Genomic DNA, 20,017 nt, shown 5'->3' with positions numbered 1-20,017 from the left:
TGATTAATAACATGTGTAGGGACTATTTTAGACACTGGAGACATTAAGGGACAAGCCCATATGCTGATGGAATTTTCACAGACAGGGGTGGACAAGCATTGAGGGCAGTGCTGAATACTGCCCTGCTGTACCTTGGGACCCTTTAGCTGGGGGAAAGGAGGAGTCCAGGAAGAACTTCCCCAAGGCAGCTTGTCCCATGTTAAGCTGTATCAAGAATAGCAACTCCGGTTCCTTGGGCCTGTTAGGGAGGGAAGAGTCAGGTGACTGACACGAAGACTCCATCCTCTGTCCCACATCCATCCACAGATTCAGCTTCCGCGCCCTTGGAAGGTAGCCCTCTTACTCCTTGTCCTCTCGCCTTCCCTTGCCTGCTGGGGCCAGCCTGCAGGACTCTTCCCAGCCGCCAGGAGACCAGGACCTAAAAAGAGACGGATGCCCAAGGTCACATCGCTCGTGGGCGCAATTCCAAGGCCTCCCACCGCCAGCACACGACCTCCTGGACAGTAATTCTGCGCTGCTGGGGACTCCGCCTGTCAATACAGCCCTCCCCCGCCCGTCGCGCGTACAGACCCAGCAGCGCCCAGGAGCAGCGAGAGCCACAGCCTCGCGACTTTCAGCGCACCCGGCAGCTTCGACCGCCCTCCCCACACCCAGGCCCCTCAGTCCCCTCCTCTGACCCCTCACGTTTCTTCGCCCTCCTCTACTCCCCAACTTAGGCTCCTGTTCCTTCTCTGTTCCCAAGTCCAGCGTCTCGCGTCCTCACCCTGGTCGCCTCCTCCCGGGTTCCCCACACCCCGCCCCGGGTCTCCGCCGCCCTCTCTGCGTACCGGGTGACGCAGCGCCGCCTCCCCGCGACACCGCCGGGCTGACTGCAGGGGCCGCTAACGGTCCCGCGCCCCCCGGCGTCCGCGCGCCCCGCGCCCGGCGGACGAGGCCGCGCCGGCGGCGATGGGCGCGATGGGGGCGGCGGAGCCGCTGCAGTCGGTGCTGTGGGTGAAGCAGGAGCGCTGCGCAGTCAGCCTGGAGCCCGCGCGGGCGCTCCTACGCTGGTGGCGGAGCCCGGGGACCGAGCCCTCCGCGCCCGATGCTGGTGAGTGTGGCGGTCCGGGGCTGGTGGGGCCGGCGCTGCATCCACTCCGGGGCCTGCGCAGCCGGAGCGATTCGGGAAGGCCGGGGTTGGGTGGACATGAGAGGGAGGAGGAGACCTGGGGCACCGGGAGAGGCGGCCAGGGCACCCGAAGCGCGGGGGTTCCGAGGTGCAGGGCCCTGGTGCCGAGCGGTCTGAGGATTCCGCGGTGGCCGCTGGCGGGGAACCGTCCCGGCGCTGAGGGCCCAGACATTCCAGGAACTGGGATGACAAAGCCTCTGGAGGTGCTGGAGGGGGAGGGGAAGAGCGGGCGTCCGCAAACCCCAGCGCATCCGCGGGATCCCACGGGAAGTCTGTTGCTGGTGCTGTCGTCGGGATGCTCAGTCACACCTGGACAGGACTAGTGTCTTACCCCCCTTCCTCTAATACAGTGAACCTAAGTACAGGAGAAGCCCAGAGATGCCCTGATAGGGACTTCCTGTGATTAGATAGTTGAGCAAGGGGCTCTGACTTTCTGTTGGGGTATGCACCCTGCTCAGAGGCCCTCAGGACTGATAGGAGAGTAGCTTAGGTAAACATGAAAAAGATGCAACCCACCCGCAGTGGCTGAGATGGTGGTACAAGGACACTGGAACCTCTCTCTCCAGGTCTGTTTGGTGACCTAGGGATTGGCAGAGGTTTATAAAGATGTCATTCAGTCCGCCTTAAATGGAGGATTACAAAAGATTGTGTGTGGGCACCAGGGGTGGGGGCACCCAGGGGTGGACTTGTGGCTGTATTCAGTTTTATTCATTCATTGCTTTTTGTTTGTTTTTGGTTTTCCTTATATGGTTCAGGTCAACCTCAGACTGAGATCACAGAATGTGCCACTTTAGTTTGTTTTCTCCCCTTTTTCTTTGCTGGGAAGGATGGAATCCAAAGCCTGGGGTTTGCTAAACACAGGCTCTACCAACAAACAACAAACATGTCCTGCAAGCTTCCTTGTGTACCCTGCCTGCTAAGGATGGGCCTAGGGATCTTAGCCTGGGCTCAGCACATATGAAGTCTCTGGTGCAATGGGGAGGGGGCATTTTCCGTTTAAGGAGGCACAGAGGGACACATGGGGACAGATGTGTCTGATAGACTTGGATCCTGAGAAGAGCCTCTGAGATTAGGCCTTGAGGATAGTCTCTGACCTGTACAGGGTGGGCTGAGCAGGCCTCACTTACATGGTGGCATTTGCCCAGAGAAACCTGGAGAGACTGAGTGCTGATGTACCGGGTGGGGGAGGGGGGCTGAAGGAGGCAGGAAGAACCTTAAGACTTGGGTGTGTCAGGGTCAAGGTGGAGGGGAGAACAGCTGAAGAATAGGGTCTAGGACTCCTGTGGCCTGGCAGGCTGAGGTGAGCACTGGCCTTTATTGTGGGGGTAAAGGGAACCCCTGTAAGGCGGGATCCAGCTTAACTTTTTTTTTTTAATATTTATTTATTATGTATACAATATTCTGTGTGTATGCCTGCTGGCCAGAAGAGGGCGCCAGATATCATTACAGATGGTTGTGAGCCACCATGTGGTTGCTGGGAATTGAACTCAGGACCTTTGGAAGAGCAGGCAATGCTCTTAACCTCTGAGCCATCTCTCCAGCCCCCAGCTTAACTTTTTACAAAGACTTGGTGATCTCTTCTGGGAGGACAAAGAGAGGAGAGACAGAGCAGAGTGGAAGGGCAGTGGACCCAGTCTAGGTGGAGATGGAGGAGGTGGACAGGGTTAAGTATAGGGGAATTGCCTATCACTTTGCAAAGGTACCTGTGGGAGAAGCATGAATTTTTCTATTAATAAATCGTTGAGAGTGCGAGTAGTGGGAGTCAGGACTCCCTGCTGGACATTCTGAGTTTGGGGTGTCAATCATTCATTCACTCATTCAACCCAGAATGGCTTTTTGGTATCCTGTGGGTAGCTGAGGCTCTAAGTACTCTGACGTTGTGCCGCAAGGCTCTGCAGACTTAGCTGAAGGTAGGTAGGGCTAAGGTGACCTCAGATTGGTGACTAACCTGGCTTCTGGCCTTGGGATTAAAGCAGCATTGTCTTCTGAGTCCCTTTCTGTGGCCCAGTGCCTGGGACATTCTTACCCTGAAGTCTTCCTATGTGCCCCTGGCGCTGCCTCTCAGAGCCACTTCTTTCTTGTTCTCTGACTTTACCACTGTCCTGAATTCCAGGTAACCCTCCGGGGCCTAGAGTCTAGGCTCAGATAAGAATGCTGTGGCGTTGCGTGGCTTGGTGTGTGGGAGCTGCTGGTCCCTTCTCTGTGCCATGCATACCAAATGGCCTCCAAGGTGGAGGAGTTCTACTGGCCCAGCTGGGACTTGAAGCTGAGCAAACTCAATTCCACAAGACAGCCCTGCCTCTTTTGGGCCTGGGAGGCCACGAAGGCACAAGGCACGGACAGGGCCCGCCTCCCTCCATGAGCTGTGGGGTGGGACATCCTCCATTGCCTGTTGTCAACGTTGGCACAGTTGTGGTTTTTAGTGCCCACATTCTAGGTTTGGTTTGCTGGCAGCAGCTACTTTTAGCCGACTTTGTTTTTGCTGGCAGGTGGCTTCCCCAGCTGGCCAGCTCTGTGGAGTTAGTATTGCGTCATCCCTGTGAAGTGTGTGGCGACTTTTGTGTAGGTTCATCCAGAGCCTTCTGAAAGCAGTTCAGCAGCCCTGTCCTTTCTAGGACTGGCTGTGAGGGACCAGTTGGTAGCCTGCCCCAGAAAGTACCCTGCTCACTTCCCCTTCCCTGGTACTCTCCACCTCCATGTGAATAGAAAAACAAGTTGGCAAAGTCAAGTTTAGGAGCGAGAAGGGGAGAGCCAAGATGCCTCCTCCCAACACCTCCCCTTCCGGTTTTTAACCCCCAAAGAATTAGGCCTGCTTTATAGAGTAAGGTGAGCTTGAAGCCTGTGGAGAGCAGGGCTATGAGCAGGTCATGGCACATTTAATTCAGTTAGCCAGTGGCACTTCCAACCTGCCACTCCCCCAGGTGTGTCTGGACACACCTGAATTGCCTGGGCTGGGAACCGTGGGCAAAGGATTGTGCAAAAACAGATTGTAGGATCCTTGAGAGGCTGGCAGCCCCGGAACTCGAGGATAGCCCTCAGGGACGCCATGCGCCCAGCTGAGCTTTTTCGTTTATTCCTTCATTCTCTCCTGTTTTAGACATGAGAACTGGAAGGTTGTTCCCTGGGTGCCTGGTGCACAGCAGGAGCAGCCTCTGAACCCAGGCACACACTCTTTCTGGGGCGGGTGTCAGGCAGCGCGCTGCCAAGTGCCCAGCAACAGAGATAAGGACTCAATCTTGGGAGGGGGAGATCGCATGGGAGGAAGCTGAGCCAGCAAGCGCTTCTCCAGATCGCAGCCTGAACGGAAGTGGGGCAGACTAAAAACAGGAAATGGCGGGGGGGGGGCTTCTCTAAGTGGGTCACTAGTTGAACTTGAGGCAGCCTGGAGTGATGTCTGGGCTTCCCCTCCCCCACGGGATGCAGTAAGGCACACTGTCAAGTCTGCATTTGTAGGGTCTGTGTCTGTGTGTGCTGAGAGCTCAAGGGTGACATTGGGGCCACTGCCCTGGGACCACTGCCTAGGGTCCCCCTTTGCGGGGAAAACCTCCCTTATCTCCTACCAGCCTCTACCAGCCTCCACTTGGGTGCCACAAAGCTGGCAGTGAGTTCATGGGCAACTCACTGCTGTCTTTGCCTACATCCTCATCACCACCATCATGAACAAGCTTACAAAAATAAGTCATGGGACTGTGGAGTGCTTGCCTAGCAGATACCAGGCCCTCGGATGGGTCACCAGCTCCCCCTTGGGAAAAAAATGTGCTGATTTAGTAAAACCTTGAAAGCTGGGACTGGAGACACGGCTCAGTAGTTAGGAGCGGCTCAGTAGTTAGGAGCGTGTGCTGCTCTTGCAGGGCACCTGAGTTTGATTCCTAGAACCCACATCTAGATAGCTCACAAGCACCTGTAACCACAGCGCCAGCGGGATCCAGTGCTTCTAGCTTCAGCGGGCGCCTGTACTCAGCTGCACTGATTCTCCCACACACAGACATAATTTTGAAAGAAAAAAATAAATCTTTTAAAAAAATCTAGAAAGCAGGAAAATTAGTATCACACATACAAAGCACTTCATGCTCGGTGTGATTGCGTACGCAAATACGCACGAGATGGGGGGGGGAGCGAGGTAAATAACTGCAGCCTGTTTTCCATATTATCTCGCTGTTGTGAAACAAGGGCATTTTCTAAAAGAGCAGCTTCCCCAAGATCTGCCTCTCCTGCAATAAAATCCTCATATTTTAAGGGCACAGTTCGACGTGTTTTGATAACTCTGCACCTGTGTAAACACAGCCAAGATAGGGCACAGGAGCCGCAGCCCAGAACCTCTCCCTCCCCCTGTGCTGTTCTGAGCTAGATCTCTGCCCAGCTGTCTCCAAAGGATGGCTTTCACTCTGCAAGTGGTTCATAGAAACACAACCACACACAGCTCAACTCTGCACCTGAGGGCTCCCATCTCTCCTTACTGGTTTTATTTTTCATTTAATTAATTAACTAATTTATTATTATTATTATTAATTATTATTATTATGGTTTTTCGAGACAGGGTTTCTCTGTAGCTTTGGGGCCTGTTCTGGCACTAACTCTTGTAGACCAGGCTGGCCTCGAACTCACAGAGATCCACCTACCTCTGCCTCCTTAAGTGCTGGGATTAAAGGCGTGCACCACCACTGCCCGGCTTTATTTTTGTTTTTTTCAAGACAGGGTTTCTCTGTGTAGCAATCCTGGCTGTACTGAAACTCACTTTGTAGACCAGGCTGGCCTCGAACTCACAAAGATCTGCCTGCCTCTACCTCCCGAGTGCTGGGATTAAAGGCGTACACCACCACTGCCTGGTTCCATAACTGTGAATACTTCTTTTGGCTTAAATAGTTTGTGTGTGTGTGTGTGTGTGTGTGTTCACATGCATGCACACACATAGTTTATACGTTGCTGACTTCTTGGACTTGTTTCTGTCTTTGGCTGTGTGAGTAAGGATTCTGGGATCCTTTGGGGTCATCTGCTTTCCTTTCTCTTGTGTGCGACTTTAAAGGAACAAGCAAGATCAAGCCAGATGTAGGAAAAGGACTGTGTCAAGATATGTTTTTTTTTTTTATTTGTTTGTTTTATTATGTGAAAAGTCACTACCACACTTTCGTTGTTGCTGTTTTGAGACTGGGTCTTACTTTACAGCCCTCAGCCTCCCAAATTCTGGAAGTAGAGGCATGAACCATGTTGGGGTCTCTAATACCCTGTAAATGACTATTTGGAGGAAGTTTCTTAAAGTCAGTAAGAGGGATTCAGATGATTGTATAAAGCAAACTCTTACAAGAAACCCAAGATGCTCTGGATGGGACAGGCCTTCCTAGCCTAAATGGAAACAGGAAAGGCTAAACTATGTGACTACATGAACATTGTAAGACGTCTGTAAGATGTCAGGCAACGGTGGTACACACCTTTAATCTCAGTACGTGGGAGGCAGAGTCAGGTGAATCTCTGAGTTTGAGGCCAGCCTGGTCTACAGAGTGAGTTCCAGGACAGCCAGGGCTACACACAGAGAAACCCTGTCTTGAAAAACCAACCAAACATACAAACAAAAAACTTCTGTAAGATATCAAAACTAAGAAAACAATGTGTGTATGTGTGTGTGCCCGCAACAAATATGATGGCAAAGCTTAAAAAGTTTGAAAAAGTTTTAAGCATCTGTGAAAATTAAAGTCAGGTCTCATATTCATAATCAGGTACATATCTATAATCCTAGCACTTGGGAGGGGAGGGGATGACCACCGGGACGAATTTGGACAATACAGTGAGTCTCTCTTTCAAAACAAAATGAAATTGGAAGGAAAGTGTAACCAGGAATGGAAATGCACACCTATAATCCCAGCACTTAAGAGATGGAGTCAGGAGGACATGAGTTCAGAGCCACCTGGGTTACATAGTGAGATCTTGTCTCCAAAAATATTGAAAGACAAAGACATAAACAAAAATATTGAAAGAATAGATGATCGACATCTAGGTGACTGATAAATTATCGATAAATGATAGGAAGATAGTTATATGGTAGGTAATTGATAGACATATTAATAAAAAGAAACTGATAGATCATTGTTAAGTTATTGATAGGTAAACAATAGATTATTGATAGGTAGGTAAATGGTAAATAAATGAAAGATAAATGAATAGATGATTGGCAGATAGATGCCATTCATGGAAACAGAGCCCTGAGTGGAGACCAAGCATCTGAGAGGATGCCACAGGGATGCTGTCCCCAGTCTGTGGACTGGGAGGTTGAGCTGCAGAGCATCCCTGCTGGAGATGCTTCAGGAACCCCAGCGGGAGGACCAGAGCAGTAACTGCTCTGCTGTTTTGGGAAAGCAATCTCAATGTCTTGAAAATAGGAAAATTATTTTCTTTGACTCAGCATCTAATTGTTTCTTCCTTTCTCGGTGCTGAAGGTGGAACCTAGGGCCTCACACATGCTGAGTGCCTGCTTTGCTAACAAACTACACTCCACTATCCACACCCTCAATTCCATTTTTGACTATGTATCCTAAGGAAACCAAACATTATTTTGTAGGGTGCTCGTTACTCTCGAAGATACAATGTCTGTGTTTGTTGAGACCTTGCTGATATTTTTCCTTTACATTTCCCCAACCTGCCCTCAATCTTGTCAGCCCTGCCCCTTCTCTCCGGCAATTTATTAACACAGATCCTTTAGTCCTTAACTTTGGCAGCTGCCACCTGTCCGGTGCTTCTGTCCCTGAGCTGTTACCTTGAGACCCTCATCTTGGACCTTTCCTCCCATTTTCAGCCCCTGTAGGGCTTGAAGGACATCGTAGGCCACACTCTAAGTGGCTAGACCTCCCAGTGTTTTCTGTGGACCCCGTAGATCTTGGTCATGGAGCCCACCCCCCGGTACTGTTGGCACTGGCCCTGTGGTGTGGAAGCTCCTAGTGTGTGGAGCCAGTTCTCATCATAGGGAGCAAGTCCATTATGTTTGGACAGCTTGACTGTGTCTACCCATCTGGGGACATGAGGAAGGCTGCCAGAGCTCTGACACTCTTGTTGGTTTAGCCTTTTACAGTGACTCCAGGCATCATGTGGCCTCCATGTTGCCAGCTACGGGAAAGAGCTGCCTCTGCTCTCTTAAGATTTGGTTCTACTGTCAAACTGAAGACAGCCACCATTTCATACCACACAGAGGCCTGTGAGCTGGCTACTCTTGTGTTGGGCTCTCAGTGTGTCAGTTTTCGCTGGTCTCACACCTCCTCTCTGTTTCACCGAGTCCAGTTCTGTTCTTTTGGCCACAAAACAGTTCAGACAGCTGCTGCCTACAAGCTCATTGTCCTCCGACCTCTGACCTTGACCTTGGATCCTTTACGTTCTGTTCTCTATCCCTCTCCACTTGGGGCGCTCCTGTGATACATGAACCCCAGACATCAGGGTGGGAAGCTTGAAGAAACGATTCTGCCAGGTTAGTCCTGCTGGCTTGTCCATGCTGCGGGTGTTTGACACCCCTCTGTGTAACCACAGCTGCCCACCTGCCAAGGTTGCATGCCGTGCACCGTCTTCCATGACAGCCCCGACCTTAGCTCACCTTCCCCGACACCTGCTCTGCAGCAGAGCTGAGCCATGGGTGATGCACTGGGTCCCTGGCTCTTCTCACCCGTGGGCCTCTCTAACCAAGGTTTTTCCCAGGTCAGCCTTCCTCTTGCTCCAGCCCAGAGTCCTTCAGGATTCAGAATGGGCTTTACCCTTCAGGGGGCTTTTCCTCTGCTAGGCATTGTGTGTGTGTGTGTGTTGTCTTTTGTGGTGTGTTCCTTTCATCTCTGTCCTTCTCTGGGGCAGGCTCCGTGCCAGAGTCCTCTTCCGCCTGCCTCCTCACTCCTCGAGGGCCCCTCCATCCTCTGAGTAGATGCAGTGTGAAGGACATTTCACTATCCTTGCTCAGCAGTGGAGTCAGACTTCAGGCCCTTCCTCTACCAGGGGTTTGGCCCCTGGCTCAATCCCCTGGTACTCTCTCTCTCATGTGGATGGGAGATGCAGAGGTTGCCCCAGTGTTGCCGTGGTAGGGTTACAGAGGTCATCATGGATGAGAAGCAGGAGAGGGAGGAGGAGGTTTCGTGCTGGTGATACCCACCCACCTTTCCTTCCCTCTAAAGCAGAGGTCAAGACCCCTTGGGGGGTGCCAAACAACTCTTTCACAGGGATCACATATCAGATAGCCTGCATATCAGATATTTATATTACGATTCATAACAGTAGCATAATTACAGTTATAAAGTAGCACTGAAATAATTTTATGGTGTGTGTGGGGAGGTCACCACAGCATGAGGTACTGTCTTAAAGGGTCACTGTGTTAGAAAGGTTGAGAACCATGCCCTAGAGGAATGTGGGTTGGAGGTGTGAGGAGGCTGAAGGGTTTGTGCAAACACTTTCACTGCCCCGGCATGAAGGATGTTGGTGTAAACTGCTGCCTATGAGGTGTCGACTTAACAGAGCCGTGCAGACTCCAGTCATGTCCCTTTATGAGGTCAGAGGCAACAGAAACAGCCAATTCACATAAAGTCAATGGCATGCATTTCCTCTGAGTATCTACACAGGAGATAAATGGTAATAATGTCAGCCCATGTGGGAAACAGTCTCCTTCCAGATCAGTGCAGTGACCGTGGGAGACCTTTGGATTGGAGACATCTCGTCCGGCCGAGGCTGGGAGGGAGCATCCACACAGCCGCCTCTGCTGGTGGTTTTGTGACTCTTGAGAACTGACCAGCCTATTCAGCAGTCCTTGAATTACGTAACCTTGTAATCATTCTGACTGCGTGCTTAAGTTTTGGTAATCTAAAATAAGTTAGCAAGTGGGTGAGACCCCAGCTCTCCGAGGCTAAGAGGCTTGAAAGAGCCAGGCCCCCTGGGGACCAGCTGTGAGACCCTGTGTCCAATAAAAATAAAGTGTGACATTAAGGCAAGCATTGTCTAAACTGGAATAACACAAGCTTCTTTGGCTTCGTGGGCCGTCCATTTACTTACTCAGCCCTACTTTTTGAGTGTATAAGCTGCCACAGACACTATATCAACAAAGGGTCATGGTTGTGTGCCAATAAAGCTTTATTTGCAAAGGCAGCCAGCAGCCTGAATTGAGACTGTTGGCTGTAGGCTGCCATCCCTGCCTCGCCCTGTCTTTTTCTTTTTCTTTTCTTTCTTTCTTTCTTTCTTTCTTTCTTTCTTTCTTTTTTTTTTTTTTTTTTTTAGCAAAGAGGGGCTAACAGCATGCTGTCTTGTAAAATTGTAAAAGCACTGAATGCAGACGACTAGAAACAATTTAACCTAAAAAACAAAAAAAATATAACAACTGATGCCTGGAAAAATTGTTGCTTGGGTTCCCTTCTAGCTGTGGCAGGTATCTGCAAGCAGGAGGCAAGCTGGACTCAGCCCCTCCGAGGACATTAAGCTGGACTTAAGCCCCCGTAACATCTCTCTCAGAACAGTTGGGTTCATAGAATCTTAAATCAGCCAATGTTTACAATCAAGATTCAAGGACACACAGGGCCAGAGTCTTCCCTGGTCTGCCTGCTGGGGTGCTGCACGTATTTTCTTCCTGAGGGGGAATGAAGCAATGTCACCACCCCTCCGCCTCAGAAGGCCCTAATTACAAACCAGTCCACTCCACCAAACTGCACCCTGGAGAAGCAATGAGTCTGTTAGGCTTACTTACAAAGCATAGGTGACAGGTGGCAGGAGTGTGGGTGATCCCCCAGAGGAACCATTCTGGAAGGTCTGTACCCAGCATGGATAATGGCTCCCTTCCCCTTCTTTCCCTTGCCTTCTCCGGTCTATACACTCTAGCCGGCCCCCAGCCCCCAATTAGGGCAAAATTGTATACAGATGGCTGGAATCGCTGGGATGGCTCCAGTGACCCTCCTCCACCCCTCCTTCCCTGAAGAAACGGCAACAATGCACAGACCTTCCTGGATGGATTTTTTTTTTAATATTTATTTATTTGTTTATTATGTATACAGTATTCTTCCTGCAGGTCTCATTACAGATGGTTGTGAGCCACCATGTGGTTGCTGGGAATTGAACTCAGGACCTTTGGAAGAGCAGGCAATGCTCTTAACCGCTGAGCCATCTCTCCAGCCCTCCTGGATGGATTCTTGCCAACAGCCACAGCTGATGCCATGATGACTGTTTTGCTGGGGGCGGGAATAACACTGTATAACTCAGGGACTCCTGGGAAGGTAGATAGTTGAAGTATGTTTTGGGGTCTCCTGGTTAGATAGTTTCGGCAGACTAGGAGGTAGACTCTGTTGGGCTGATAGCTAGGGAGAGGGGCCATGGCTGGGTAATATAAGTGAAGGATTTCCAAAATGACTAGCTTCTTCCTCACCCTCCTGACTTGAAACCAAAGTCTCCAGCTTAAAACAAAACAAAACAAAACATTTCGTAGGCTTTTGTCTAACAGCAGAAGGCCTCCAGCTTATGGACCCGCTCAACAAGTTCAAGGCCTGCTCAGGACACATCGCCCGCCCGATAGTTCTGGGCCAATCAACTAGCCCAGCTTTCTTCAAACCAACCAAGCCTAAACTAAGGGAAGAAAACCCTTCAAAGGCTTGAGGTTTCTCTGCTGTTGCCTGCACTGCTTGAAGTTTTCCCTGCCTTTTAATTCTTTAAGTGGCCGAGAAAATGAACCCTATCAATACCTCTAGATTGAATCAGTTTTGGTGTATGTTTTGCTAGCTCTCAGGAAGGATGTACCTCACCGCCTTTATAGGACTGTCCTTGTCCCTGAAGCGTGACGGCAACGCTGAGTTCTGCACACTGCTCTTTGCTTTCCAGTCCAGTGTTCTGTTGTGCGGGGGACAGCTGGAATTTCATTTATTTCTCCATCAGTTCTACTGGTTTTCACCATCCACATTCTACAGCTGTTTTTAATGCACACATGGAGACTGGCCACATTTCTTTATACAATGGGCCCTCCATCTCTGGAGAGCTTCTTTGCTTTGAAGTCTATCTGGTATTAGCATGCCTACTCCTATTGCGAGAAATCCATGGATGCTTGGGGAGAAAACTTATTTATTAAGGAATGAAATAGGAACACACACACACTCTCACAGATACAGTGGGGGAAGCAACGCTGTTGCCTCTTCCTCCACCATGGAAGGATGGAGAAAGCTCCGAACCAGGTAACCAAATGGTGCGTAAGAAGCCCACCACCCTCTCACCCCCACCCCCACCTCCATTCTTATCCTGTCCCATAGCAGAGAAAGCCACGCCCATGTTAGGTAACCTCCAAGTGTCATGACTGACAGGTCGAGCGCCCACAACAACCCCTGCTTTCTTTGTATGAGTGGGTATGATCACAGTGTTTCTAGCTTCCCTTCTTAGGTGCTTACATCTTGAAGCACGGCACAGCTGGCTTGGTTGGAAAGGGAGGGCTGGCCTTTTCAGTGGGACATGGTGGTTCTTGTTCAATGTTCTGCCTGTCCTGAGAGGACACCCCTGCCCTGCCCTATGGCTGCAGGGGGGCTGGCTTGTATTGACCCTCTTTTCTTTCTTTCTTGAGACAGGGTTTCTCTGTGTAACCAACCACCTTGGCTGGCCTCGAACTCACAGAGATCCACCTGCCTCTACCTCCTGAGTGCTGGAATTAAAGGCGTGTGCTGCCATGCCACGCCCTGCCCTGCACGTGTTGACATTCCTGTCTGTACACACTGACATTTCTGGCTGGTTTCTTCCACTCCAGATCAGAGAGCTCTTTGGTTCAAAAGGAAATCATGGGCCCCTTTCCTGCCCTCAAACCCCAGGCAGCTAGCTGCCTTGTCCCACTGCCTCTCTGAACCTTCTTCTGTGGGTTCCATATGTGATATCCAAGAGGGAAAAGCAAAGGGAGGCACAACCAGTTAGTCCATCTCAGGAGTCAAAGGTGCCTGCATTTTCCGAGGAGACTGTTCCTACTGACCCAGTTCTTGGACCCCGCCTCTCCTCATTGTTCCACATTCTGTCTGCCGAGCTCAGCTCACAGCTTTAGCTTCAGACACAAAGCTTTTCCGCTTTGTATTGGCTCTCTCCTGAGAGCTTGCCTCTGTGCCTACTCAAAGACTTGAGGCGTGCCTCAGCAGGCGGGAGGCCCACAGCCACCTGAGAGCTTCCATCTGGTGACTCCTGTGTCTAGGTCCCTTTGTTGTCTGTTGTCAGCTCCCTTGATGATGCAACAGGAGGAGTTTGCATCAGCGTGGAAAAGCCCAGCAGGAAGGAATCAGACAGATTGGCCACTCTCAAAAGAGAATTGTTACTCAGAGAGGCCGGACCTGTGTGGTACGTCTGCATTCCCTGAGGCCTGTGTGCGGAGTACTTACCCACAGTTTCAAAGGAGGGCAGGTATTCACGGGGCAAATGCAGTGGAGTGGCCTGTTGCCAGGGAAATTTGACTGCTGTCTAATTGCAGGGTAGTGAGACCTGTTCCCCATCCAGCTCTCTTGGGCGCCCTTGTTGCTCAGGTGCCTGTACAGACGGGGTGCATGCAGGCCAAGGTGCTTAGAGCTACTTCACACCTGTTTCCCGTGGGGCGGTAGCCTCAGCCTTTGTATGACCTTTGCTAGAGGGCACTAGGGGTGCAGCTCTCTTGTTCCGGCCCCTCTTCTCCCCCTCACAGCGGATTTCACTGGCCCCAATTGTGACCTTGATAACAAACTTCTCATCCTCTTGCCTCCAGTTCCCCAGGCTGGGATTCCAGGTGTGTGCCAGTGAGCTCACCCAGGCTGGGATTCCAGGTGTGTGCCACTGAGTCCAGTTTGTTGTCTTGATCTCTATGCCCTGGGCGTCCCAGGTGGCCATGGGCAGCCCTACTAAGTGGCTTATTCCCATTATCTTGGCCCTTGTCTGACATGTGTGTGCTTAGATGTGTGCACACATGGGTGGATCACTGTTGAACCTTGTTGCCCTTGAGGCGTGTGAGAAACCAATGGGCATCCAGGACACTGCTTTCTGTCACAGCTCACCGTGACCACGGTGCCCACAAGTGCGAGAAGCTGGTGCCTGTACGCTCCATGAGGCAAGCTGGTGACTGCAAATACTGCAGTGGGCTGTGGAGAAGACACTGGCAAATTCCCCCTATGACAAGAACCAGCAGGCCAGCCTCCCCTGCCAAGGGCAGCTGACTCTTTGCTGGAATGTGATGGCCTGTGTAACAGGGCGAGCTGCACACCCACATGAGTCACCCCGGCCCAAACAGAAGGGCAGGAGAATTTGTCCATTGTCAGCAAAAGTATTCAGAGTTTTAGCCAAGATTCACTTACAGATTTGCAGTCCATGTTTGGGAAGATTTATCGAACAGGAACAGTGTTGAACTTATGACATTGTCTTATTTGAATCAGTATTGGTTTTTTTTTTTTTTTAATTTTTGTTTGTTTGTTTTTCAAGACAGGATTTCTCTGTGTAGCCTTGGCTGTCCTGGAACTCACTCTGTAGACCAGGCTTGCCTTGAACTCACAGAGCTCCTCCTGCCTCTGTCCCCCGAGTGCTGGGATTAAAGGTATGCACCCCCACCACCTTGCCTTGCTTGTTTTTAATTTAATTTTTTTATTTTATGTGCATTGGTGTTGTGCCATGGGTGTTGAGTCCCCTGGAACTGGAGTTGCAGGCAGTTGTGAGCTGCCATGTGGGTGCTGGGAATTGAACCCAGGTCCTCTGGAAGAGCAGTCAGTGCTCTTAACCACTGAGCCATCTCTCCAACTCCCCAGCATTGTTTTTAATGTCGATTGTTTTACTGTCAGAAGAAGAGTGGTGAATGGGAACAATGAACGAAGGTGCACTCAGGTTTAGCTCTACTGTCTAGAAGTGAGCAAGGGCCCAGTTAGTGTCACAGGCCGAAGCTCCATCATGGTGGAAGAACTAGGCAGGAAAAAGATAGAACAGCTCTGGGACTAGGGCAGACTGTTCTAACGTGGCTGAACTGAACTCCAAACACATGCAAACTGTCTACAGATTTGTAAGATGTGCCAGGCTGGGTAAAATGGCCTGCCCTGGTGTGCTATCTAGAAGAGTGTCCTCATAAGCACAAGCCTGACTCCTTCCTAAACAGAGGCCAGACCTTCAAGCCATTTGCTCTTCTTCCCAACTGGCATAGTGTTTTGGAAAACAAAGACTCTGTGTGTGTATGCATGGGTGTGTGTGCTGTCTGCATTCATGTGTGCATGTGAGGGAAGCATGTGTGAAGTTACGTGTGTATGTGTAGAGACCAGGGATTGACATAAAGTATCTTCTCATTCACTCTCCACCTTTTTTTTAATTAAAAAATTTTGTATTTATTTTCTGAGCGTGAGTGTTTTGACTGAATGTATGTATGTATACCATGGGTTCCTGGTGCCTATAGAGGCCAGAAGAGGGTGTTGGATCTCCTGGAAACTATAGTTACAGATAGTTTGATTTGAACTGCCAAGTGGGTGCTGGAAATTGAGTCCAGGTCCTCTGCAAGAGCTGACAATGCTCCTAACCACTGAGCCATCTCTCCAGCTCCCCCCTACCCCCATTTTATTTTGAGACAGTGTCTCTTCCTGAGAGCTGGGACTAGACTGGCTGGCCAGGGAACCCCGGGGGTCTTCCAGCCTCTACCCACCCACCCCATGCCCTGGGGTTACAAGTATACGCCACACTAACTGGCTACTTAAGTAGGTGCTGGGGATCGAACTTGAGTCCTTATGCCCGTACAGCAAGCACTCTATCTACTGAACCGTCTCCTCAGACCCCTTGAAGACAGTCTTCCTCACCCTGCCGGTGAGAAGCTGGAGTGGTGGGGGGCTCACGAGGCAAGGATGTCTGGGAGGGGCCGAAGCTCACCTGGCCTGCGCAGCGGAGGTGGGAGGAGGCAGGTGGCACTCTAACCTCTTAGATGCTGAAAGAAAAGGGTGTTTGGTAGACTTCTTAAAAGACAGTGCCAGGAGCTGAAACTTGCTCTGGCTTGAATGAGATAGTGATGTCTAAGTGCTTATGTTCTCATGCCATCTGCAAGGAGGTGACACTCAGGGGGGACCCCATTGCTTTGACTAGGCCCTTGGGTCAAGTGTGGGGGAGGATTTGAAAAACACTGCTGGTAAGAAGGAGTTCAAGGCTGGGCCCAGGATTGGCCAGGCTGATGGGGATACATCCAGAGTTCCAAGTGGGGTAGGCAAGGACCCTTGTGGGCGCTTGCTTCATCGGGGTAGTGTTTGGGCACCGGGTTAGAGTGAAATGGCCCTGTAGCCATAACAGGTTGGGGCCCTACTTTTATGTTCTCAGGATGACAGCCACATAAACAGGACCACTTCTCAGAATGATGGGGGCCCCAGGAACAGCACTGTGTCCCCAGGTCAGCTGTGGGACCAGCAGGGTGAGTGACAGGATTAGCTGGGCACTGTGGTACCTAGGTGGGGACAGGTAGGAACTGCTTAATGGGGGTTTGGTCCTGAGAGCTATGGACCAGAGCATCTGTCAATCAATTTGTGTCTTGGACAATCACAGCTCCTGCTCTAAGGCTGGCCCTGAGTTTGACTGTGGGACCCTGGAAAGGAGTTTAATATCCTTTGTAATGATCGAGGACATTTGCCCAGAGTGATAGCAGGCCATTCCTTATATAAAGGGAAGGGGACTCGTTTAATGATGGCTATCCATGCTCTCCCGTGGTCACAAGACCCTGGAGTAACATCACTCAGCACAGAAGCTGCCTGGCAAGCTCCGAGCGTGGACCATAGAGGCATGGGAGTATTGGCAGCTGTGGGCACATCCCAGCTGCTGCCTAGGCAGCACAGGACTCGATTCTTGGGCCAGATGAGCTAGGCCTAGCCTTGGCTCTCTCGTTCCTTCCCCTTCATAGCAAAAGATCCCCGCAGGGCAGCCTGTTACCAGTGCCAGTGTCACACAGGCCTGAGGGCCGCCAAGTCTCTGTGGACCTTATGACTTTGCTGGCTGTGTATGAGATCACCCACCAGAGAAATATTAGCGCTCTATAGGAACAGAAGGGACCCGGGATTCCCATTTCTCAGTCAGTCATTTGCCAATGTTCCCCACCCGCTCTCAGTTGCTGTGACTGATGTCATCAGGTGTCCACAAGGCCATCCAGGTGTGTGGACACCTTCCCTATGGTCTACACTGTGGAGCAGAGCATGTGTGGGAGGGGCAGGCTGCCCTGAGGGGACCGGCTGCCATCTCCTCCTCCAGTGCCTCGTCTTCACTCAGTTGTCCCATTGAGCTCTGTGACAGTATCGGTTTCCTGTAACATGACCGTGTGCAGAGGTGGCCTTGCCTGCTACACAGGGGTGCAGGAGGCAGAGCTCCGTGGCTAGACCAGTTTTCCAAAGTCACCTGTCATTGAACTGTCCTTTTATGATTGACAGTGTCTTACCCTTTACCTTCTTTCAACTTAGCCCAGTCCCCAACAGGGTGATGCTACTGTCTCATAGGCCCTGCATGACATTCCCATCCCTGAATTCCTTTGTCCCTGCATCCCCTGCTCCTCGTCCCTCAATACCTTTGTCTCTGCTCTCTTTCTGTTGCAGCTCCCAGAACCTCCTGGGCCACCCGCCTGACCACAAGACCTCCTCAGCCCCTCCCCGCGGGGCTTGAGTCCCTCCTGACACCTCATGTGACTTACCCTAGTTTTTTATTTTTTGCCTCCCTGTCCACCCTTGGGTTATGCTCATGGGTGTCTGAGCAATGCTGTTTTTAGAGCTTTGTTCCTGTCAAGGGACAGTGCCAATATCACGTGAGCCATGGTGTAGCCTGTGTGCCGCAGCAGCTATGGAATGCATGTGGGCTGTGTGGCTTTGTGGTGACCCTGGTGCAGCATGGCCTTTGGGGTCTGGCCAGCAGAGCATGTGACACATTAGGACACTGCCCTCTTCTTCCTTCTGCAGCCTCTGAGTGTGTTACGATGAAGCACGGCTTGTCGACACTTTTTGTTGTTGTTTTGTTTTGACACAGGGTTTCTGATTGTCCTGGAATTTACCCTGTAGACCAGGCTGACCTCGAACTCAGAAATCCACCTGCTTTCACTTCCGGAGTGCTGGAATTAAAGTCATGTGCCAACACTGCCTGGCTCATGGTCACCCTTTAAAGTGAGTTGTCTTGTCTTGTGGGTAGCTGGTGCCTTTTGTTTCGTGATGGAATACATGGCCATCGCCTGTCTCTTGATCCTCTGAATATCAGAAGCTTATCTTACTCCACTCTTGTGCTTAGCCGTTGTGACCTCTACCACCTGTTTCTTATGAACAGTCACCGTTGTGAGGTAGAGGCACGGGGAGACCCTTGGGGTCCGCTCTCAGTGATCCGAGACTCCAAGCACAGGCGGTTTCATCAAAGGGTTGGTCACTGCCTCGCTGCTGTTCTGTTCCTACGCCTGGGCGCCTGTTGTGAGCCTGGTTGGTGTCACAGGAGGTAGACAGAGGTCAGGTGGTCCAGGGAATTGAGTGCAAGGTCACAAGCGGTGCAAGATTTGGAGGGTGCTCCATGAGGGCCAGGCTAACGCCTCCAGAGATGCAGAAGGTGGGTTAGCTGTGGAAGAAAGATAAATCTGCCACGAAGGCTGCCCTGAACAGCAGCACTCACCTGTGTGGCGTGGTGAGGGGCTCTGTGTGTATGTGTGTGTGTACGCGTGTGTGTGGTGGGCAGGGGGTCAGGAGGGAGGGCAGAATCCGAAGCAGGTAAAAACTGAATTTTGGAGACACACTGGTGGAAGAATCGGAACCGCAGAAAGCAGCTGCCTGAGGAGAGCTAGCTGACGGTGGCCCCAGACCCGGCATGGCACAGCAGGCTCCACAGAGCACTGGGCTTGATTCTGCTCAGCTCAGTCCCTCCTTAGTGTGTGTGTGCCTCTGAGGACTCGAGGACAGGACTGCCATCCTTTCACAGGTCAGGTTGCACCTCCCCAGGTTCTGATGACCCAGTTTCCACGGCAACAGCTTGAAGACTAACACAAAAGGATCAAGGCCCTACCCAACACGGTTTGCTAATTTAGCTGTTGCAGAGATGGAAGGGTTTTAGCTAGGCTGCAGGGTTCAGAGCCAACCGAGGGAACCAGCCATAGCAGGCAACATTCTTCTGTACAAAAACACAGCGGGATTCATAAAGAAGCATCCTGGAGTCCAGCCTGTGTTCAAAGAGGGCGTCGCTGTCTATAATCTTCTCTACCTTCCTGACCACACTACTTCAGCCCATAGCTTCTGTCAGAGCCTGTTATTTCCCACGGCTGCGTGCCCAGCCTAGAATTTCCTTTTGATCCAAGCCAGATAATTGTAGCGTGCTTCAAACAAGTTTAGGTCAGTCGGCCTCTCTCTGGGCTGCTGGGCTAGAGAGATTGTTTGGCACCAGGCATGCCAGAGCAGACCTGTAATTCCAGCGCCCAGGAGACTGAGCCAGGAGGATTGAGAGGCCGCGGCTAACCTGGCATGCAGAGTGAGACCTTACGTATCTCAAAACAACAGAATGAAAGCCAAAGGTTGTCTGGGGCTGTCATCCTCTTGGCCAGTGGTTCTCGACCTTCCTAACACTGTGACCCTTTAATACAGTTCCTCATGTCGTGATGTCCCCCCTACCATATTATTTCATTGCTACTTCATAGCTATAATTGTGCTACTCTTATGGATTGTAATGTAAATATCTGATATGCAGGATATCTGATGTGCGACCCCAAAAGGGGTCGAGACCCACAGGTTGAGACCCCCTGCTCTGTCTGGGACCATCCAAGTCATCCTGTCTTGTCTTCTGCATCCAGTCAGACTGCAGCCTCTCTAGAACCCTTCTCCACAGGCTGGACCCTGACTCTCAAATACTTGGTGGCCCTGTATTCTGTCTCTCCCATTCCACTTGGGTCTCTAAGCCAGTTTCTGCCCATCAGAACAGAGAACG

The 20,017-nt window shown here is 51.2% G+C and overlaps 1 protein-coding gene across 1 annotated transcript in view; it reads left to right on the top strand.

The window, feature by feature from the left end:
- Positions 1-455: 455 nt before the first annotated feature.
- Positions 456-20,017, top strand: part of Cerk (ceramide kinase) — a 43,627-nt gene continuing 24,065 nt past the window's right edge. The window contains exon 1 of the mRNA XM_057791579.1: positions 456-1,090. Coding sequence (XP_057647562.1) covers positions 949-1,090 — 142 coding nt within the window. The 5' untranslated portion in view covers positions 456-948. The remainder of the gene's footprint in view (positions 1,091-20,017) is intronic.

The sequence above is a fragment of the Chionomys nivalis genome, chromosome 17 (genome assembly GCF_950005125.1).
Source record: "Chionomys nivalis chromosome 17, mChiNiv1.1, whole genome shotgun sequence".
NCBI lineage: Eukaryota > Metazoa > Chordata > Mammalia > Rodentia > Cricetidae > Chionomys > Chionomys nivalis.
This window is presented reverse-complemented; position numbering and strand designations above follow the sequence as displayed.